Raw genomic sequence first — 24,473 nt, forward strand, 5'->3', positions numbered from 1 at the left:
CTTTGAAAGACGCATTTAATATAAAAATGATAGAAGAGTTACATAGCAATTCAACATGTTATTCACTGGTATACAGTAAGGAAACCTGCCCTATCAATGTAAGCTTATACTATCTCCATAACACATAGCCTTAGAAACTTACCTAGAAAACTGAGAGGTTAAATTCCTTGCCCAAAGTCAACCAGAAGGTGTGAGTCTAAGGCAAGAATTGGACCTATGTACCCTGGTTTTAAGCCACTCCTTTATCTACTAGGTCAGATAACCTCTATGTAGTTATCATGATGAAGAATTAGATAAAATATCAAAATGTTATGAATTCAATGCCAAATTATATACATAAGTGATTTTAACAGTAACATATTATAAGGCTTATATATTTTTTAAAATATGTATTATATCAGTCAAATTTAAATATTTTACTTTCTTTTGATTGATTTGCATAGCACCATAGTGGTATTAAAACTATTCATGAAAAATAATTTGAATTCCATTTAATAAAAAAAAATACTCATATTATCTTTTTTTTTAATCTTTTAAACTTTTATTAGTAGTTTCTGAAGAATCAAAATAGTTAGCAAATTACTTTAGATTCATCAAGACTGTATTTTTTTGTATTTAGAGCTTTAACAATGTACAACATAATACAAAACAAACCAAAGAGACGGATTTCTATATTACTAGATGTTACCAAATATATCATTCTAAAGTAGTGAGTCTATTCCCCAAGAATGATGTGGAAAGTAAAACTGAAACAAAACTGTGAGCTAGGGCTGGGCTACTGGATTGTGGGCTCATTCCCCCAACCCCATTTGAAAGTGCTTGCAAAGAAATTCCTGTTTCACACTGAATATTAAAGTGTCAATTGAATAGTTTCTTGGGAAAAAAAGCCAGAGGAAGGTTGTCAAAGGCTGGAGTTAGATGCCCTGCTCCAATAAGGTCCAGGATTTAGCCAAGACCTGAGTGTGGGCAAGCTCAATGGCTGCCTGGCAGAAGGGGCAGAACAGAGCATTCTTCATGACTTTTAAAAATTTAGGAACCAGTGTTACACTAAGTTAGAATCTAACATGGAGTTCATTTGTAAGAAGGAAAAAAAAGTGAAATCAAATAAACATCCTAAAAACCCTTTCCATTGCTAGATAGATATGAATTTAGTTCCGCCAGTCTAACTGTGTGTTAGACTGTTTTGGTCAAACACATGACATTCAGAGCAGCACTGACTACCTCAGAGTCTCAGAGGGAATTCCAGAACACCCCTGTATTTATTTCCTATTCATGGCAAGAGTGAAAACACACCAACAAAGTTTGGTCTTTAATATATGTACAGTCCCCCAGAAAAACCAGGGCCGAGCTGGGAAGGGCACTTCTCAAAATACAAATAAAATTAATTGGATGGGTAGAGTGGGGGCAGGGCGTAGAAGTCCCAACATTCATCGTGCTTTACCTTCCTCCTCCCCATTTCCACAGGGATCAGACTCTCACACAGATCAATGTGTGGTAGTAAGTCTCTATAAGGTACAGAAGTACTCTTCCGGTCCCCCTCCAACCCGAAACAACACAGCAAACCCAAAACAACGTTCTCTCCTCTTCCTTAAGGAGAATGTGAAGCCACTGGAGGGGAGGGGGCCTCCAGGGACTGATGGGAATACTTAGGGCCTCCCAAAGGGAGAAATGCTCCGTGTCAGGGTGGAGGTGGGCTGGGGGCCTGTTCTCAGCTGGCTCCTGCCCGAGCCATGAGGTCTTCCAATGCATTGTCCTGGTCGTTGTTGTGTAATAATAAAACTTCCTTAATGTCTTTCAGTTCAAAGCCCATTTCCTTAAATTTGCTCATTAACTGAAGAAATTCTGTTGTCTTTTCCTCTGAATACTGGTACATTTCCAAAGCTTCTTCTACCAGAATGGGATCAAAGCCCTTTTCACAGAGCTGTCCATGTGCGAATAAATAGTCAAGAACCTGCTCTATATTTTCTCCTTTCTTCTTCATGGCTTTCAAGACACAATCATATGAGTAGCCCATGTTGACCACTGTCTCCACACATTGCCGCTCACTGGGGGACAGTGCTTGCAGGTCCGAATAGGTTGCTGTACTTGAACCCTGGGGACAGCTGGGGGTGTTGGGCACTTGCGATGTCCTGACATTGTGAGGCGTGACCGTCAGCGCTGTGTTTGGAGATGACGACTCTTCTGTACATACTGACAAAACAGACAAGGAAGGCAGCTGGGATGAGGGGGAGAGTGCTGGTGTCTCCTTGCCACTGTCCAAATTTAAAGCTGAAAGTCCCAGCCCAAGGTATCCATTGAGTTCACTAGCACTGCTCTGGGAGCAGGGCTTTAAGGAATTCAAGAAAGTGCCATTGCGGAGGCAGGTGGTGCTGTGGAAAGTGCTTGTGAGTTTTGCCGTCTTCTGTTCACTGTCATCCGAGTCAAGTTTGGGGAAGGAAAGAGACTTGATATTGCTCACAGCAGTGATAGGCAGAAGGGACATTTTGGAAGACAGTGACATCTTTTCACAATTACCTAATTGTGGTAAAGTGATAAAGCTGTTGGGTTTGTGAAGGGGCTTAAAATCCAATGCAGCCCTTTCCAGGGATGCCAAGACTTCCTGGTCCTGCAATATAGACCCAGACCCTCCTTTGGGTAAGTTATTGTCTAAGATCTGAGCCACAATAGGCCGAGTTGTACCAACGAGAATGTTTCTCAATTCTTCTTTCTCATCTATAGTTTTTAATTCCATGTTATCAAATGGGTCCTCTTCACATTCAAAGTCAGCAGGGTTGAAGTCTGCCTTCGTGTGGGGTGGGCTGAGAACCTTCTGTTTTATGGCACTGCTGCTGACACGGGTTGGGGTAAGAATATTATTGTGCTGTAAGCTGGCAAGGATGGGGTTAATGGGAGGTGGCATTGTGGTTGGGCAGTGTGTCTTTGAGAAGCCCATTTTGCTGTCACCCTCTGGACCACTCTTGGAATTCACTTTGGCTTCTGTTTCTTCAGCCTTTCGCTCAGCTTCCCATTGAGTTTCCTGGATTTTCTTAATGTCTTCTGCCCACTCAATTGTTTTGTTTTGTTTTGTTTTGTTTTTCCAAGGAAAAGTCATATTGTATTTCCCTGACAGCTTGTAAACAATCAGGCAAGGAGAATCCAATAGGCAGACCAACTTTAGCTGGTGTTTTGAATTTGTCTCCTATCTTAAATGGGACATCATCAAGGTAACTGAAAGTCCCATGAAAATCTGAACCCGACATCTTAGAAGCCATTTAGAATCTGAGCGCCGCCGCCGCAGTCGCCGCCGCCGAGGCTTGAAAAGTATAGCCGCCGGCCGGCCGGCCGAACATTCCGGCTCGGTCCCTGCAGCCCTTACAGCAGACCCTAGGGAGAATGAGCGGCGCCGCCTCCGGCTCTGCCCTCCCCGGGCCCAGCCACCACCACCGCCGCCGCCGCCATATTGTGCCTCATATTATCTTTTCTAATCACTTCTGATCATACTTCGTTAGGAATTATATGCCCAACAGAAATTTTGAAGAAAATTAAAATGCCACTTCCCTAACTTTTGTTTGTTCACTTGTTTTTAGGATATGTTAGTTAACTATTGGCATTCAATTCAAAGGTATTTTATTCTTATTATTGTATGTACAGTGGGGTGTTTATCTAAATTTAATTTCTGGAATATTGTTTTCCAGTTTTTTCTGCAATTCTTGTCCTATATGGAATTTTTCCTGTCATAATTTATATTTTGTCAGATTTGCTGGATATTTGACATTACTTTTCTCATCTCTAAAATATAAGGTTTTGATTAAATGTTATCTATATATTTCTTCCACCTCTACATCTACAATTATATTACTGTTTTTCATTTTTGCTTAGAGAATCTTTTTTTTTTTTATGATAGATTGTTTCTCTTTCTCTCTCTCTTTTTATTTTATTTTATTTTATTTTTTACTAATGCTAAATAGTTCAATGGCTACTAGTTAAAATATAATTTGAAGTTTGGGAATCTTTTCCTCTTTGTATGAGTCATAGTTCTACTGAGATTTTACAACTTTTATTATTGAGAATGAATTATTTTACCTTGACATGTAATTAAATCTGTAAGCTGACTTAGGTGGAATCACTATGTTATTATATTCATTTTGCCCACTTGTGGGGAAAGAATTTCTCTGAACATTTCTCATCCTTTATTCCTTTCAAAAGTGTTTTATAATTGTATTTATTTATATCTTGTATCTTGGTAGAACGCCCTCCTGAACTTTACAGATTTTGTGATTCTAATAGAATTTATTTTTTTCTGTTATTTTTTCATTTGGCATTTTTTATGTAGAAATGCTAATGATTTTGTGTATTTATTAGTAACTGAATAGTTTGCTGAGGATTGTCTCAAGTTCTTTGATGACCCTATATATTTTACTGAATATACCATGATGTCATCTTCAAATACAGATGCATTCATTCCTTTATTATTTCCTTCACTTGTATTTATGAAATAATATCAGATAAAAATAATGAAATGCATTATCTTTGTCTTAGTCGTTCATATATTAGAAAAGTGTCGTATATTTAAAAAGATCAGAATTAAATTAAGAGATTTTGTCATTATTAAAACAATTTTAAAAGCCTTCATTTAGAATGTCCTTCACATAGTACAATACATTCTTCTGAATATCCCTAGAAATGGAAAATATTCTTTCTTTGAAAAGATATTTAGTTTTTTTTTTTTCTGAAATTAAAAAAAAATCTGTTTAATGCCTATAAAAGTTGGTGCATATAATTTTGATTTTAAAAGAAAAAGTGATGTCATATCATATTCTTGTATATTTATTGGTTCTAAAGGTAACACAATGATTCTGGAAATGGTAGAATCACTGGAACTTGTCGAATATGTAGCACTTTAATTATTAAAAGAGACATAACATTTATTTACATCTATATTTTCTAGTATTCCCCTCCTTTAAATTTCAATTGGCTGTAATCATATCTCTTAAATGTACAACCTTTTTGCAGAAGAAATAAAATTTCATTTAACTTAAGAGTTTGCTTCATTTTCATAAAGTATGGTTCCAATACATCAACATAGGTAAAAATGGCCTGAGTTTCTGAAAAAGTGTATTGGTGAATGAAATATCTCATAGATCCTACCAAGCAATATCTTTTTCCTAATATGATTAAGGTGGTAAATATTGAGCCTATCCTCCCAAGCTCAACCTAGCTAAATAAATGTCCTCTACAGATCCTCTACAGATGATGAAGCAGAAAAATTTAAAAAAAATCAAATAAACATAAACTTCCCTTGATCCTATATTGTCACTTTTGTATATTATATGCATGACATTAAATGGAAAAAATATTGGGACAGGGGCTTAAACAAATCACATGGAATTTACAACTTTTATAATACTAATGCTCTAAATATATATATATATATAAAAATTGTTCTGCCCTTAATGAGGTGATATAATTGGAAGACTTGAACTATGTCATTATTGAGGTACAATGATGTAAACATTAGATTTGTAGCCAGCATCTGACTCTACCAACTTCTGCTTGCATGAACCTAAGTGTATCATTTAATCTTTTTGTACATCCATTTCCTTAAATTCCTAGGTATTTTATAAATGGATTGCTATGTGTATATATATATATATATATATATATATATATTAACAAGTCAACTCCTCCATTAGATTAAAAATTATGATGTAAGGATTTTGTTTTGCCTCTTTATTAATCCCCTCTCTTAAGACAGATCTTGTAACTTAGGAATTTAATCAATGTTTATAGAATTGACTTGCATTAATGAGTCTATCTAATCAAAGTTTATTATATCATGATCACGTTATTTATAGTGAAAACTGAAGTGAAAAGATATATCAATCAATCAATAGGAATTAAGTGATTACTACAAGTAGGTATGTCAGGTAAATGACATATTAGAGAGAGTAACAGGACTAGAGTCAAGAAGATTCATCTTCATGTGTTCAAATCTAGTCTCAGACACTTATTAGTTTTGTGACCTTTCAGCAAGTTACTTAATTATTTTTGCCTCATTTTCCTAATTTGTAAAATGAACTAAAGAAGAACTGGAAGGCTATCCCAGTGATTTTGAGGAAAAAAACAAAACAAAATAGAGCCTTTAATACTCTGACACAATTGAAAATGACTGAATGACAACAAAAACGATATCTCCGTAATAAGCTAAGTATAGATATACAAAGACAAAACATAGTCCCTGCCTTCAGTGAATACACACTCTAAGAGAGAAACAGTATACAAATAACTGCGCACAATATAGATACTATATAAATGAACAATAACATAAGTGGAAAGAGGAGGTGCAGAAAAAGCCTGCAAAACATAGAATTTCAACGCATCATTTAAAAGTCAGGGAATCCAAGAAATAAAAATAAAAAGGAAGACCATTCTTACCTTGTTGGCTCTTAAATAAACTCAGAGTGAGGAATGTCATGGGTAGAAAAACAGCAAGATGTTTAGTCTTACTGGATCACAGAGCATGTTGAAAGAAGAAACTGGCATGGTTTTGAGAGGATTTAAACACCCCAAAGCAAATTTTATAGTTGGTGCTGGAAGTCAAAGAAAATTTAATCTCAATGGAAAGATATTTCAAAGATTATTCTTTGGTTTTATTATATATTGGAAGGTAATAAGACATTATTTCATGAGACGTGTTCTCTTTAGACAACATCCTTATGATATCTAGAAGTAATAAGAAAATTAAAAAGCATAATGAAGCTAAGTTCAGCTTAAGTGTTAGTGTAAACAGTGTGGAACAAAAGTAGAGAAATTATATAAACATTTCTAACATTGAATCTATGTCTGTGACCCCATTTGTGTTTTTCTTGACTGAGATACCAGTGTAATTCATAGTTCTATCTCCAGTCTATTTTACAGATGAGGAAACTGACACAAACAAGCTTAGGTAACTTACTCAGAGTCACATAGCTATAAAGTTTGAGTCCAAATTAGAACTCATGAAGATGATCCTTCTTGATTCCAGGTCTATTATCCTATATACTGTGCCCCCTATCTGCCCCGCATAAATGAAGATAGTGAAAAATGTACTGGAAAATATAATTCAGCTTTAAGTAGCAAAAATAGTCCAAAATCAAAGAATATTGATAAGCATTATGTCTATATGTCCTGGAAACTTTGTTCCAAAAGAGAGTCAGAATATATCAGATATAATTAACAAAGAAATATAATTATGTAGAAAAATGAAATTGCAGTATTTTAATAGATGAAGAATAACTGGTTACTGATAAAGAAGTCATATCAGGATCAAATATTTATCTCTGTACTGCTAAATAACTGACTTATAATGAAGATAATATTAAAAATAAAATTAGGGAGGCTAATTTTTTAAAAAATGGATATAATTACAATTTCAATCATATGTATTCAAATGATATGCTAAAGCCAAATATTATATATGATAAAAGGTAAATATATCAAATATGATAATCACTATTTCCTATAAAAATTTATCAATTATGTCGACATAAAGGAAAAGCTGCAAATAGGAAGCAAAAAAGGTCCCCAGAAAATAATTCAACAAGTGATCACATGATGTCTATGAAAAGATGAACTTGAATCAGACTTAAGGCTAATTGTGAATTTGATATGAGACAATGGCTCTATTAGCATATATTTGGGAAAATGGCTCTTCTCACCATTAGTGCTGGCTCAATGTTTGATGTTAATATAATCATAGGCAAGGATTAGAGGGTGGGGTGAGACAGGTCAGAGTCACTTTGCGGGAGGACAAGGAGAGAAGTTGGTGGCAAGCCTCATGGCAGTTTGTCTGTCTCCTTCATTTCTCCCCCTAAAGACCAAGGACTTTAATTTAACCTAACTCTGGCTGATCCTGAGGCCTCCAGGGAGTTAGCCTGAACTGAACATTTTAGTACCAAACATAACTAAGGACCCTAATTTCATTGAAGAAGTTCCAGTGGCCAGGAAATAGGGTCAATATTTTAATAGACAAACAGGGAACTTACTTTGTTAAGAGCTAAACTAAGAACTCTCATTTTCTAGCTGAAATGGGGCAAATATTAGAAAAAGATTCTCCCCAATTCCAACTCCAACCTCACCCTGAGGGAGATCTACAGGAAGTATACTCAGACTAATAAAGAGGCAAGATTTGATTGTAACCTGGGAGTAGATCGAGGGACTTGTGGATACGTTAGAATGCAAGTCCCCTTGGCTCTTCAAGGAAGAAGAAATAGAGACAGATAATTGGAAACTAATAGGAGATCAACTATGTGAATATTATAATGATAAAGGTCCTGATTCAATTTCTAAGGAAACATTCTATATGTACAACTTAATACAATTGGCCTTGAAGAATCCCGCAAGTTATAGAAAAAAAAAAAGAAAAGTTTTAAGAACCGCCACATAAGAAAGTGTGAGGAGAAAGAGGAAGAGAAAGGAGCAATTAATAGAAATATCAGTAGAGGCATGAGGAATTAAGTGAACTTAAAGGGTGTAGTGAGGAGGAGGAGTGGGAGCGACAGTGTTATCACCAGCGCTTCCCCTCCAGCAATCATCCCCTCCTATGACCTGATTACAAAAACAAAAGAGCCACAAGTAACCCTAGAGAACTTCTAAATTTAGCTCTTTATGTAAGTAACTTCTTGATTTTTGACAAAGATACACTGGCTCCAGCAGACAGGTTTTATAACCCACCAGAAGGGAAGTGTTCAGTGCAAGCAGCAACACTATCTTTAGATAATCATCAGGTGTTGTGGAGAGATGCAGAAAGTGGTGAATGGAAGGGACCAGATAGGTTAACTGCTTGGGGGAGAGGGTTTGCTTGTATCTCTACAGATGGAGAAGGAATCAGATGGGTGCCAACAAGCCATATTCACCTCGTCCATTGGAAAGAGACACAGAAGACCCTTGAAACAAAGGAGAAGCCCCAAGAAACATTGATGGTTCCATTACTGACTGTGCCCACTACTGAAAGAGCATGGCAGTTATGGCGATTGACTCATGAACATCAAAAATTGTTAATGAGACTGATCCAGGACTTCAAAACCTTCAGGAATCACTGGAATCCTTTAGACATGATAAGATTGCTGTAGGACTTGAAAATCCTCAGGAATCATTGGATTCTCTAAGACATGATGAGACTATTGCAAGACTTCAAAATCTGCAAGAATCATTGGATTCCCTAACACATATAAAGACTATTGCAGGACTTCAAAAACTGGTGGAGATCATTGGATTCCTTGACACATGAAATAATGGACAATAGATTAGTTTTGAACTATCTCTTGGCTGATGAAGGAGGTGTATGTGTGATTGTTGTTTATATATCTTCCTTCTAGGACTTCTGGAAATATTTTAAAACTATGTTGATTCATTTGTTTGTTATAGTACTACTTAACATGTACAATTCATGTTTGTTACACCACATTGAGCCCACACTGGCCGTGGGGAGAGTCATCACTAGTAGCCTGTGTGTTATTGCTATGTGCTTGTGTAATATCTCCCATGCTGATGAGTTTGTGCTTACCTGTTTCTAGTAAGACCCTTCAGCCCAGAAACCTGCTAACAATATCTGGCTTGACTCCCCACTTTACTTTTGTGTTTTCCATCTCTCTTCCTGAGAAGTCAGGGAGGGTGTGACCATCTGTGTTCTAAAACAAAAAAAGTGGAAGATGTAAAGGTCTAAACTACGAAAAGGTGCACTAGAATTAGACAGCCAAGCACTTAAGGTTAACTATCTATTGGACAATGATTATTAGCATATGCTTGGAAAAATGGCTCTTCTCACCATTGGTGCTGGCTCAATGTTTGAGGTTAAGATAATCATAGGAAAGGACTAGAGGGAGGGATAAGACAGGCCAGAGTCACTTTGAGAGAGAACAAGGAAGAGAGAAGTTGATGGCAAGCCTTGTGACAGTTTGTCTGTCTCCTTTGTACAAGCTAAAGATTGTAACAACTGTGTTAGCACCCAGGACACCCCAGAATCAGCCAGAGTCAGGATAAGCAAAAGTCCTCAATCTTTATTCTCAGTTCCCAGACTCAGAGTTGAACAGGTAGAAGCAGATTCTCCACAACCGCCTTCTCCTCATCTACCACCGAGAGTGTGTCCCTGGCTAGTTTTACTCCACCCCCTCATCCCTCCTACAATCCTCTATACACCAATCATTGAGCCAGTACGAATAGTACTCCAAGCATATGCCCATAGAGTATTGTCCAATCAGAAGTTAGCCTCAAGCACTCGCAGTCATGGCAGTCCCCACAGTTCCAATCTCAGTGCACAGTTCTAGCCCTCTACAAAAGATGCTTTCTTGAATGTCTGAAATCATTTTGCTAATACTTGTTTGAGTAACTTATAGAAAGGTGACTTCAATAGAAAATCTCAGTCACAATTTTTTTTTTTGCAAGTAGAACAATGTATAATACTAAGTTATAACAGATTTTTATTATGTTCAATTGCTTTACATTTTAAAAGACATAGTTTCATCTACAATAATATATATCTTTCTCTCTATGTATATGTATATGTATATATCTTTTGAGAGAGGCTGAAAAGATCACTGAAATAATTTTTCTCTAATACTATTTTTTTAACTTAGATGTGAATGAAATCTTGAGCAAGCCACTAATATCTATGTATCTCAGCTCCTCTTTTTGCAAAATAGAAAAGAGCTATTTCTCCTGGCTAACTCATAAGATTGCATAGAAATTCATGAAACCATATAGTTGATATTATTTATGCCTTATGTTATAATGAAGGTGAAGTATCTTCTACAGCTTAAGTTAAGAGTTTGAAGTCCTGAGTTCAAATACAAACTGGAAAGATGCTGAATTTCTTTCAATTGAAAAATCATTTAACATCTCTGATGTCCAGCTTCCTCACTTAAAAAGTGAAAATAGTTATATTTGTAAAATCTTTCCCACAATATATCAATAGAAAAACATATTTTATACTGTAAATACTACATACATGCTTTGTGGTTTTCATTCCAAAGACAATTGAAAACCATGCTAAAATATGATTACAAGAGAGACAATGTAGAAGTGTTCCCATATATTCATTTTTAATATCTAATTTTTGTTATTTTTTTTTGTTTTTATATCACTTTCCATCTTCAGTATATGTTTAAACCATTCTATTCGACTTTACCAGTTAGATGTTTTAATATAAAGTTATGCAGAGGAATAAAAAGCAGTCAAAATCAATTTTCACCTCAAATGAATCTAATAGTATATGTCACATCATGGCATATAGTTTATGCATATGTAATAGGAATATTTACCACCCAACTACACACACACACACACACACACACACACACACACCTAGTTTCCCACATCAGCAGAGGGGGAAAAAAAAACAAAACAAAAAAACCTAATTTTCTCAGCTCTTTTATGGAACTGATTCATCATAATATTACATAGAACTCATTTCTTAATTTTTTTTATATTTCCATTTTGCAGTTCTCACATATGCTGTTTTCTTGGCTCTGCTTATTTCCATCTGCATCCATCCATTTATGCCTTCCCATACTTCATTAAATCTTTTATAGTCATTATTTTTAATGTTTAGAATCTATTAAATTAAAGAATAGCTACTGTGTATCAAACTTATTTCCACTTCTTTGCCACCACAGATTCTTTTTTTTTTATTACACATAATGAGAAAATAAAAAAAAAAATAAAAAAGAGAGATCATTTGACATAAGAAATAACTGAGTCAATATATCTTCTATAAAGCTCATGACCAGTTGTCAACCAAGAGGCAATAATGGACAGTTAGTTAATAAATAATCATTAAAAGTCTATTATATAGCATGCACTGATATGTAGTAGTTTATGCATAGAACTGCTTAGGGCAAAAAAAGACAAAGGACAGTTCATTTTTTTTCAAGGAACTCGCAGACTAATGGGAAGGCAACTTGCCAACAAGTACATAAAAATAAGCTCAATATAGTATGAATTGTAAATAATCAATGGGGGGAAGGAATTAAAAATAAGGAGAGTTGAGGTTTCCTGTATAAAGCAGAATTTTAGCTGAAAGCCAGGGAAATTTAAAATTGAGACAAAGGAGAAAATTTTGTGAATGAAGGAAAGTCAGGAAAATTGCCTAGAGTAAGGAAATGAATGAAATGTCTTCCTCAAAAAACATCTTGGATGACAATGTCAAAGAATCAGAGAATATACAAGTGGGTATAAGGCAGAAGAAAACTAGAAATATCAGGAAAGACAAGATTATAAAGAGTTTTGAACACCAAATGGGAGGAAACCACCAGAGTTTAATGATTAAGAAGAGTGACTTGGTCATACTTGAACTTTATAAAGATTATTTTGATGTCTGAGTGGAGGATGAACTGACATGTGGATAAAATTGGGAAAGAAACTCCCCTGAAAGTTATGGCAACAATTATGCAGTAATGAGAGGATGTACCAGAGATGGCATAATCAGAAGTTAGGAGGGAGAATATGAGGGATATTGTGATAATAAAATCTGCAGTACTATCTAACTGATTGGCTATGTGGGGAGACACATGAATCAAGAATGATAAACAAATTACAAGCCTAGAAATCTAGGAAGATTGTAGTATCTTCAGTAGTAGTGGATAATTTTGGAAGAGGGAAAGTTTGGGGATGGGGGAAAGGATAATGAGTTCTGTTTGGAATCAGAGCATCAACAAAAAAATGAAGCTGTCAAACCTTAATTTAGACAATTTTCCTCTATACATAGTGCATTTGGAGGAACACACTGTGCTACAAACAACAGCAACAATAACCTCATTTAATTTATTCCCCCTAAATAGCAGTAGGCAGATTTTTTAAATGAGAATTTCTTTCTTTAAAATAAAATGATTAACATTGATTTTTAAAATATTTTAACATACCCGACTGTAAAATGACTTTAAACCAGTCCAAAGTATACCAAAGTTGCTCCATGCTGTATACAAGATACAAGTTAAGTCTCATGCATTGAGAAAATAAGAGATGTGGAAAGAAATCCAAGATTTCAGAAGGAAAGAAAGCTAATGACAGTAGAAGAACTCTGAAGAATATTGTTAAAAAGAAAATGAAAGACACTAAATTATAGGACAAGTTCTACACAGAATTATGGTTTACTAAGATTTATTTATTCTAATTATTAATATTTATTATTCTTTGTTTTAGATTTTTAAGATGAATTATTAGCTATAAAAATGTATGCATTTTATAGGGTATGAAGTATAGTAGAAGTAGATTCAGGAGAACTGAAGTAGAACTATGACTTTGACATTGACCACGTATATTTCATTGATCAAATCATTTTAACTCTTTCTGAGTCTCAATTAACTTAGCAATAAAGTGAAGATAGTAGCATTTGCACAAACATCACTTTTAGGGTATTTATTGCTAAAATGATAACATGAAATAATGATAGTAAAAACCCATTGTATTCCTTTAAATTCTTTACATGATAGATATTATTACTGCAGTAGCGCTTCACTCTAATGTTTCAATACAGAATGGAGAGATTCTTGCGTTCTAGAAAACTTTGACATTGACATACTAGCATCACACTGTGTAACCTGGATGATGAATATTAGAATATGGTGATGGACTGTATGTCTGTTTTCTGAGGATTAGGTTGGATAATTGTGGATATACTCATGCTTCACCAGAAATCTGCCTGGTAACCAGATGATAAATGGCTTCTGGCAGAGTAATTCAGGAGAATTTCTACAGATCTATGGAGCATATTATAATTTACACTGGTGAAAGGAGAATGCATTTTGATAAAAATCATTTATATTTAAATTATAACTATTTACATATTTTATTACATGATTAAATAACAATATTTAAGATGGGAAAATATCTAAATATTGTCACACTTTTCCTTTCATGAGTCTATGGATATATATGCACACACTCATGTATGTAAGTTCTTATGTCTGTTATGTTATATGTTATATTATATGTTATATATGTGTGTTATATACATATATAACATACACATACAATAAATATTTACATATATGCACTGCATATCTATATGAACTAACAGCATGCATATACATAAAGCCTATATATACACATACGTACTGTCTTTATGTGCATAAGTATATGTGTATATGTATTTACACAATTTTGTCTTCATGACAAACTATCTCTAGGATAGGCAATATAAATATTCTTATTTTTCTGAAGAGGGAGATATATATATATATTTTTTTTTTCCCTGAAAAGGAAAAAGGGTCATTGTTAATTTAGTTTGATTTGGCCAATAGTCCAGTGATAGTAAATCATCAAAAGGGAAATCAAACCCAACTTCTGTTCTTCAAGATTTTAGTTTCACTAAATTAGGTTAAATTAAATTAATTTAAATTAAATTAAATTTTAGGTTCACTAAATTAGGTTAAATTATTCACACAGAATTTATCTTGTAGAATAATTAAACTTTTTTTTAATCATTTTTGTTCTTGTTTGCTTGATTTGGTTTTCTTTCTCATTTTTTTCCTTTTTCTTATGCAGCATGATAAATGTGAACTTGTGTATAGAAGAACTGTATATGTTTAATATATATTGGATTATTTGCTGTCTAGAAGGGGTGGGGGAAATTTTGGAACACAAGTTTTTGAAAGGCTGAATATTGAAAACTATCTTTGCATGTATTTTAAAAATAAAAGGCTATTATTTAATAAAAAGTTAAAAGTTATAATTTTAGTCAAAATGTTATATGAATTTTGAATGCTGACTGAAATCCATTTCATTTCAATTATATGCATGTGGCCAGAGGCTATACAAGTGAATACGTCAAACTATCTAAATATAAACAAAGAAAGCATGAAATGAAACTCAGAAAGAAAATAACCGTGAAGTATTTTTCTCCCTTAACACTATATGTATGTGTATGTATACACACATTCACACACACACACACACACACACACACACACACACACACACACATAGTGTTCTTGTTTAGTTTTCTGGAGGTCTTGGGGCAGCCTTCATTTCAGGCAGAATAATCATTACAAGAATAGCCAGATATTAAAATACAAAGTCCAAATTCTTTATTGTCTCCTTGCCTGGGGTTGGCCAGCTTTCTGGAGAGCCTTTCAGATCAGCCTTGATCTCAATGGGAGAAGTGCAGGAGGCCAGCGCCTGACCAAAGATGGAATGTCTCTCTCCTTGGCTCTGGGAACTTGGGCTCCCACCTCCAGTCAGCTTGTCTTCTCTGGCTCTGAGTCTGAGCCTCTCAGTCCCCCAGGAGAGGCACCAAGAACCTGGCTGAAGATGGAATGAATCTCTTCCAGTCCTTGATGGTTGTTATATACTCCATTAAACTAGGTGTGAATGTTGTAGAACTATATTAAGTACTAAATGCATATATTGAACTGGATTATTAATCACCATGCTAAACTCAGTAACCATTGTCTTTATCTATTCCACTGACTTAACACCTTGTAAGAATACTTATTTCAGAGTTCTGGCCCCCAACATATATATATATTATATATATATATATATAGTGTGTGTATGTGTGTGTGTGTATGTATGTAAAGATGTATGCATGTGTATATATGTAAAGGTGTATGTGTGTATGTATATATGTATGTAAAGATGTATGTGTGTGTATATATGTAGAGGTGTATGTGTGTATATATGTAAAAGTGTATGTGTGTATGTATAAATGTATGTGTGAACACACCTATCTATATACATACTTTTGTGTGTGTATACTAGATGTTAAAAACACACTCATTGCTTTCCTCACTCACCCATGTTAATGAAACACACTTTTAATCAAGGCTAAGAATAAGAAACAGATCTTTTCAAGGACAATAATGATTGTAATGGACTAAGCAGAAGCATAGCTACAGCAGTGTATGCAATTGAAAGACAAGAACTCAACAAGGCAGGGTAGAAGCAGAAGGAAATTATCAATACCAAGGATAGCTCTTCTTAGTGAGCTGGCCTGGGACTTTTCTTCCCAAAGGACAGATGTTCAATGCATTTTTCAGTCCTGAAAGCTGAAAGATAGAGAAAGAAGTTGGAAATATTTCCTTGCAAATACTGAATATTTGCTTGCTGAAGAAATTAAAACACCAACAAAAAGAAATAAAATGTGCAGCATCAGACAAACATGGTAAAATCATGGGAGACATGGTATATGGCAAAAAAGAAAGCATTTTTTACGTATCATCTATGTTTCTTTTCCTATTAATTTGTTCTATTATTTTGAACTAGAGAAACAAGAAATGGAATGAGAATGTTCATATATACATATGATTGTATTAAGTATGTGTGTAGACATGTTAAACTTTGTATACCTATGGACAGAGAGAAATAGAGAGACAGAGGCAAAGACAGAAGGGGTGTTCTGAATTAAATTTGAAATCTTTGTCAGTAGAGATCATTTTTTTTTAATACTAAGAATCTATATACGTGTATGTATGTATGTATGTATATAAAAGGTTGCCCTCCTGATTTGAGGTTTTTCTGAACATCTTTGTAATCTTTTATTTTAAAATTATATTTTGCCAGTCTTTCTCTCTCTCCTTTTTTTCTATTTTTATTTTTTAACTTTTTTTTCATATTTTCTTTCCTTTTGTACTTCTCTTTTCCCCTCCTCATTTCTCTCCTTTGTTTTCTCCCTCCTTTTCTTCTTCTCTCCCTCCCTTTTTGTTTCCCTTTTTTTTGTCCTTCTCCTTGATTTTCTTCTTCTTTCATCTTCTATTTCTTCTTCTTTCTCTTCTTCTTCTTCTTCTGCTGCTGCTGCATTTTTTTTTGCTTCTGCTTCTTCTGCTTCTTCTTGTTCTTGTTCTTTTTCTTTTTGTTCATCTTCTTTTTATTCCTCTTCTATTTCTTCTTCTTCTTGCTGTTCCTGTTGTTCTTCTTCTTCTTTATGCTATATTACACAATACTGGTCATAAAACTCATTTTAGTTTACCTCTGATCTTATTGGAAAGACCTATACTCATTTTCATTTATATAGCATTTTGTTTCTTATTTTTGGTAGGTGTTATTTACCATATAGTTTGTATTACTTTAACAAAAATTGATTTTGGATTTATTTAAAAGCTTTTTCAGCATAATTAATGCAATTATGTAGTTGTTTATAATTATCTTATCTATTGTATTTACAATTATATTGAACAAATAATGTACAGCTATTATTCATTTCCACTATCTTGTTATTGTTAACATATCGAAATTTCTTAGATAGTATTTTATTTAATATCTCTACATCAGTGTTCATTAAGAATGCTGTTCCACAGCTTTCTTTCTCGGCTTTTTCTCTCCCTTATTATGTATATAAACATTATTTATATCATAAAGAAGAATTTAGAAGAATTCATTCCTTTCCTGTTTTTATATTTAATTTTTAATATGAAATTTTTCATTTTAATATTTCAATAACAAGACTTGAAATTCACATAATTCTGTTTTTCTTTTCATTATCTGTTGTTATTATTATTATTCTGATCTTCTTTAAAAGTTCATTTCTGGCTTAGTTGATTTTTTCCAGCTATTGAGTTATATAAATGATTTATTTCCTCTCCTGCAGCAGAAACACTTCAAGTAGTGAGACAGTGTCCTTATTTTAACACCCAAAGAAATAGATTCAAAATATTTTATGCCTGACCTTGGTCTAGAGAGGCTAGCAATTTAATAAAAGGTGTTAGGTATATTTATGGTTCTATTTTTAGTTTATTTTTAATGTTTTTGAGCTATTTTCTGAAAGTACATGAAGTATTTCCACTGGAGTTGATTAGTTCTTTTTAGAGAACTAAGAAATGACTGTACTGAACAAAAATATAACAATCCTGGGTTGCAAGATGTAGATTTTTTTAGAAAATATTCTGCAGAACTTTCAAAGGCATGCTTATTTTGTACTATTTACCATCATGAATTATGTAATTCTTTGCAAATATTTCAGCTGTTATTCCAAAGAAAAAATAATGCACAATTAACAACATAACAATAAAAAAATATATTGAAAACATCATAGTCTCAGAAAAGTCAATCTTTATTAAATCTTTGAAAAGAGTATTATTGTTTTCGTCCTTTATTCACTTGAATTACCACATATTAATTTCAAAGACAATTTGATCTAGTAAACAATATGTTTATCCAAATTTCAATTGATTTGAAAACAAAATGAAATAAAATTAGTGTGCCTGATTAAAATTCAGCTTTTGAAAGAAGTTTCCCTCTTCTATACTAATATGATCAAAATATTGAAATATTGTCATTACAAGACAGTGTACTTATTTTTAGACATTTAAATATTTAAAAAAATATAGACTGATTTAAAAAAAAATAACATGTTTGAGTATGATCTACTTAATTTAATAATTAATGAAGTAATATTTTCAACCTTTACATTTTGAAATCGTTATGTTTTAGATAATTCCACTGGGATGAATGTGCCATCTATTTATTTCACCTCTGAGTTCTTCAACAATTAATCTTTAATAACTTTAGTCTATAGTTCATCATAAATTTTCCCTAGAGGCAGCCTTACATGAGGGACATTTTTTTCTTTTGCTAGAATATATCTCAACCTCCCTTTCAGCTATTTTTCATCTAAATAATCATTGAGGATTTTTGTTGTTGTTGTTGTTGCTAATATATTTGTATATTTATACCTTAATATAATATAGAGAGATATTTTGTTCAAAACTAATTTAGCATCTTGAGCTTCACAATAATTTTTTAACTAATGTTAATTTCACTTTATTATTGTCATTTTTATCGGTTAGACAATAAACTACTATGCCAGGCAATGTTCTAAGAGATATAAACACACACACAAAAAAATAGATAATTCTTTGCAGAGGGCTAAAACTCTTGAGTTCATGCAATGAAGTCCGGATATCTTAGCACTTAAGGCTAATTACCGATTGGACAATACTCTATAAGCATATACTTGGAAAATGGCCCTTCCCACTATCTTGTGCTGGCTCGATAATTGGTGTATAAAGAGAATTGTAGGAGGGACTAGGGGGTGGAGTAAGACTAGCCAGAGTCACCTGGACAGGAGACAAAGAAGGAAGGTCGCAGAGGTTCTGCTTCCATCCAATTCAATCCTGCCTCTAAAGACCAAGAATAAAGACTAAGGACTTTTGCTTATCTTGACTCCAGGTGATTGTAAGGTATCCAGGGTACTAACACGGTCATCACAATTCTTCATTTCAAGAAGTTTACAATTTAAGGGGGAGGAAAACAAGCAAAAGGAAGTTTCAGAGATGGGGAGATGCTAATGAGGGTAAGGGCATAATAGAATTTTATTCAAAAAAAGTGTAACTTGTGGGAAGTGTGATGATTTTACATCGTTATTCCTCTTTCTTACCTGTTTAAGCTATTGTTTAAATGAATACTTTTTTTTTTTGGAGGGACATGTACTTAAATAAATTTATTATGTGTGTGTATGCAGATATGTGCATTTGGCCTGTGACATCAGGTCCAGATAATCATATTCTTGGATATATTATGGCAGGATATTTTTATTATTCTCTTTTTTCCTGCAGTGTTTTACTTACATTGCAACATTTTTTTTATATCTTATGTAGCAGAAGCAGAAAAGACTTGCATTAGGCATAACCATTCATTTAATACTTATTGAACTCCTCCACTTTTAAGAATAAGGCCTTCAATATCTTTTAAATGATTCACTCTTTATTATACATCTTTGGTAATTTATTTTAAAATTATTTTCACAAAATATAAAAGTGCATTAGCTTTTTCTGTTTGCTGTCATAATAAAAAATAAAAATAAAAAAATACACTCTTCGGTGGTTCATATGGCTTAGCATAAGTTTTCCTTATCAATTCTGACAAATATTCAACATTGTTTTACAGATTATGAAGCAATGTTATAAGTGTCTTTTAAGATGGTTTAAATATTGTATGGCTGATATTTTTGATTTTCAGGTTTTGATGAAAATATTTTGTATATTTTTCAAAATTCCAAAACTATCTATATTGAGAAAAAAAATCATCTGAAGATCTACTGCTTCCCACAACAGAACTCTTTGATAACTTTTTATTCACATGAGTGGAATTAAAGTAGTGCTTACCATTGCATGGCTGAAGAATAAACATTAAGTTTTAATTTATAAAATATGTTTATCTTCAAAGATCATTGTACCTTCAAAGTATCTTGCCTGGTAGAGTGAAATTAAAACTTGTCTAGGAGATTAAGATATGTGCTATATATGACTTGACCACACATCTAGTCCTCATTTTTGTTGCTCATATATTTTGCTAATTTAAACACAAACACAAATATCTATCTCACTGTGTATGTTCTGCCATTTTGATGATTTTGTAATTGATTTATTAATTGCCATACAAATAAATGTGGTTACTGAAATACTATCCAATTTTTCACAAGATTTTTACACACATTTTTGATACCTCTTCATTTTCTTCAATCCATTAAGTTTGTTGGGTTTTTTCTTTTTGTTTTTGCTCAATAATATGTTAAGATTTTTCTGTGATATTTTCCTTACAATGATACATTTCCTTTTCCGTAATTTTTCATATTTTCATACTCATGCTACAAAATAAAGAAGTACAAATTCTTGTTAATAGATTTAATAATTTGGTTAATTTCCTGATATTTTGAGGTAAAGTGTACTTAGTCTTAATCATAAACTTTTACATACCAATCTTGCAATAAATCCTTCACATTAATATTATCTTGTTTGACACCTTTCTTTTCTCATTGAATTTATTAAAGAAAATTGGGAGATTTTTTTTTTAAATCACCTTTTATATGCTTTCTGTTCTTCCTAAACATGTTTTCCTTTTTATTCTTAATCTTTAGCCAAGAGATCATATGTACCATATTTTTGAGCATTAAAATTTTTAATTTAAAAATTTAACATTTTAAAATATACATTCTTCAGCTCTACATTTCTTTTTCTGGATATTATGGAATCTAACATGGATCTTTCCCCTTGATATTATTATTATTTTCAAATACCACTTCAAACTTGTTGATAAAAATGATGTACTATAAAAAATTCACCAATTAGATTCTTTTCAACAAATATAGAGTAGTAATTATGTATAGAATGTTGTTCTGAGAGTGGAGTTACTAAATTTAGATGAGAAGAAGAACCTTTCCATGTTGGAGCTTACAGTTTCTTATTAGTGGGGAAAAGGAGTAAGAAAAATTAACATGAAACCATGACTTAATATTTCAATAATCCATGCTCCATAGATATGTGGTTCATTTATATGTTAATCATCCCCTTTTCCCATGACATTAATCACAACTTAGCTATGCTTTCTCATTTTGTATGATTCTTACCTGCCTTCTCATAAATCTCCTGAAGTAGAGGCATTCTAAGTCTTTTTATATTACACAGTCATTACTCAGCTACGTATTTTTAATATATTGATAACTTAAAACTTAAAACAGGGAATGATTACATTATATTCTTAGTGATAAACATGAATAAAACCATAGAGACAAGAGAATCAAAGGTAGTTTTGGAGAACTGAGTAAAATAATAAGTTGATTAGATTTTAGAATAAATTTAGCAGAGTGACAAGGAGAGGGAAAAAGAAATTGGAAGGGTAATAAGTTATGCAGGACAAAAAAATGTCAGGCAAAGTAATCAGTAGTTTACTAAAAAGGATATCATCATTGAATGTCAACTGACAAGAGTAGAGACATGATCAAACCTATTAAAATGAATGGAAGATTAATATGGCAATTCTGAGATTAACTTAGTGAAAGGGAAAAGAGAAGAAAGATTAATTAGAAAGCAATTTCAAGCATATATACTCAATTGGTAATGAACATATTTCTTAGGGTAATGATAGCAATATTGATAAAAATTTCTGACATAGATAGGAATCTTGTTATCTCAGTATCAATTTATAACATCTCTTCCTCAATCATAGGGGAGAAGCATTATACTGAAATCCTGTCCAACACATCTCTTTGCAAGCGCCAGTTTACAACACATTATACAGATTATGAAATTTATATCTTGTATTAACAGTTAAGGAACAAAACATGTCTTTATTTCCTCAAGCAAATAGGACATGACCTAAGTTTCATTGGTGATTTTGTCACATAAAGCTCTCTAGTTAGTTCACTGTGTTATTAATCCTTTCAGAAGTCGAATGTTCTGTTACATAATCTTAAAGTTTCTTTAAATATCAATGAATAATACCCACTAATACCATCATTTGTAATTAAACTTCCTATTTGAGTTTCCAAATTATGCCAAACTCATACTCAATAATTTTCTATTTTTAGGAAAATCTCCATATTCATTATAAATTGGTTCTTCTGTTACAAACTTAATTCATTAAACAATGAGTTAAGAAAAAAATAGATAATTTTCTGTCAGAAAAGTGTCAAAAACTATATATTGAATTATTTCCATTTTTATATTTAAAAGCAACCAACTCTCATTTCTGATCAGATTCTTTCTTGATAGTTTTCTAACTTGACATTTACAATTATATAATTGGATTATTGGTTTTACTTTATGTAACACAAAAAAAGGTGAAGATTAGTGAATTGATGAAAAAGAAAATTGGAAATGTAATGTGATTAAATATCCAGTAGAAGCTGATCCCTAATCCAGTTGTTTCAGAGTGAAGAAGATTCATTTAAAGTAAATTTAACCTTTAGTATAAGAACCCAAAAGGAAATTTGTCAATTAATGATGCCAATTTTATGAAATATAACTTTAACCCTGAGATTTGATGGGATTAAACAAAAAATTTAGTTTAGTAAAGAAAGATCCATTAAACCATGCTTGGATGCAGAGATACAAGCATGTGACATTAATCCTCATGTCTATGTAGCTTTGGCATTTATTAGATTTTAAGTTTCTTGAGAACAGAATCTTTTTTTGTCTTTCTTTGCATTTCTAACAATTCCACAATACTTAGCAATAGTTGGTGCTTAATAAATACTTGTTGATGGACTGAGCAGATGCCTGCAAGTAGAAAAATCTTCCATATGTTCTGTCATCATGTGCAAAATTTGAAGGAGAACAAAAACAGAAAGAAATAAATTTTTTTTCATTTCTCATATAACTCATATCTTTGCTTAATATTATTCCAAAATTATAGCTACAAAAACATGTTTATAATATGACAATGGAATTCTAGTGACATCTATTTAATAATTTACATAATTTGGAATCCTGACATTTTATTTTGTTTTCATAGCTTAAAGGTGACCTTGAGAAACCTATCAATGAAAAGATAAATTCTGACAGGAGTTGCCAAACTTAGTTATTTTTATTTATTTTATTTAAAAGAAACAGAATAAGAAAAACAGAAAAGGAATTCAAAAAATATATTCATGCATGTCCATCTTTTCCTTAATTCCTTGTAAATTGTACTTTTGTTCTCTGCTATAAACTTTTTTTTTGCCCATTTTATTCCCTCTCACAATTCCCAAATAGGCTGTAGTTAAGAAGCATAATGTATAGCTATGTAAAAATATACATACATATAACATACACATACATAAATACATAAACACACCTCCCCCTGCATACACAGATTACTAAACTCGCAGACTCTTGCTTTAATTGTGCTCCTTAACTTCCTTACTGTTTTCATAATTAAGTTTCTATGGTTGGATTCATTCTTCTTTGCATTTCATTTTTTAATTTTATTTTTTATTACTTTTATTAAAAATAATTTAATTTTAATTTTAAAATAAAATATATTAGTGTAAGCTTCCCTAATCATAGGGTGCTTCTAAGTAAACTTCAGCTCTTTCCTCTGACCTGACCTGGAATCCCAAACTAAGAATTCCCGCAGCTTGTAAGTGCTGACAGCCTGCAGCATCTTTGCCCTACTGCCTCTGTAATCACCAAATCCTTCTTGGGTTGTATCAGGAGACCCTTTGTTCTGCCACAATTTTTGATTTTTCACTAGTTCATGTTCACCCTGAAGTACCAAATAGTTCTTCTTTTTTTTTTTAAATAAATTTTTTATTGACAGAAGACATGCCAGGATAATTTTTTACAACATTATCCCTTGCACTCACTTCTGTTCTGATTTTTCTCCTCCTTCCCTCTACCCACTCCCCAAGATGGCAAGCAGTCCTATATATGTTAAATAGGTTACAGTATATCCTAGATACAATATATGTGTGCAGAACTGAACAGTTCTCTTGTTGCACAGGGAGAATTGGATTCAGAAAGTATAAATAATCCAGGAAGAAAAATAAAAATTAAAGCAGTTTGTATTCATTTCCCAGTGTTCTTTCTTTGAGTGTAGCTGCTTCTATCCATCTTTGATCCATTGAAACTGAGTTAGATCTCTTTGTCAAAAAAAAATCCACTTCCATCAGAATACATCCTTAAACATTATCGTTGTTGAGGTATATAATGATCTCCTGGTTTTACTCATTTCACTTTGCATCTGTTCATGTAAGTCTCACCAGTCTTCTTTGTATTCATCCTGCTGTGTTGGAATCCTTACTAACTGCTAACTAATTAGAGTTG

The 24,473-nt window shown here is 32.8% G+C and overlaps 1 protein-coding gene and 1 pseudogene across 1 annotated transcript; both read right to left on the reverse strand.

Moving 5' to 3' along the window:
- Positions 1-513: 513 nt before the first annotated feature.
- Positions 514-3,266, reverse strand: LOC127553339 (ubiquitin-associated protein 1-like). Its single transcript, XM_051983984.1, is given in 2 exon segments — positions 514-3,055; positions 3,057-3,266. Coding segments are annotated over 2 exon segments (1,542 nt in total). The 5' UTR covers positions 3,252-3,266; the 3' UTR covers positions 514-1,708.
- LOC127557067 (creatine kinase U-type, mitochondrial-like) overlaps positions 3,252-24,473 on the reverse strand; it is a 31,943-nt pseudogene continuing 10,721 nt past the window's right edge.

Source organism: Antechinus flavipes, chromosome 3 (assembly GCF_016432865.1).
Source record: "Antechinus flavipes isolate AdamAnt ecotype Samford, QLD, Australia chromosome 3, AdamAnt_v2, whole genome shotgun sequence".
Lineage (NCBI taxonomy): Eukaryota > Metazoa > Chordata > Mammalia > Dasyuromorphia > Dasyuridae > Antechinus > Antechinus flavipes.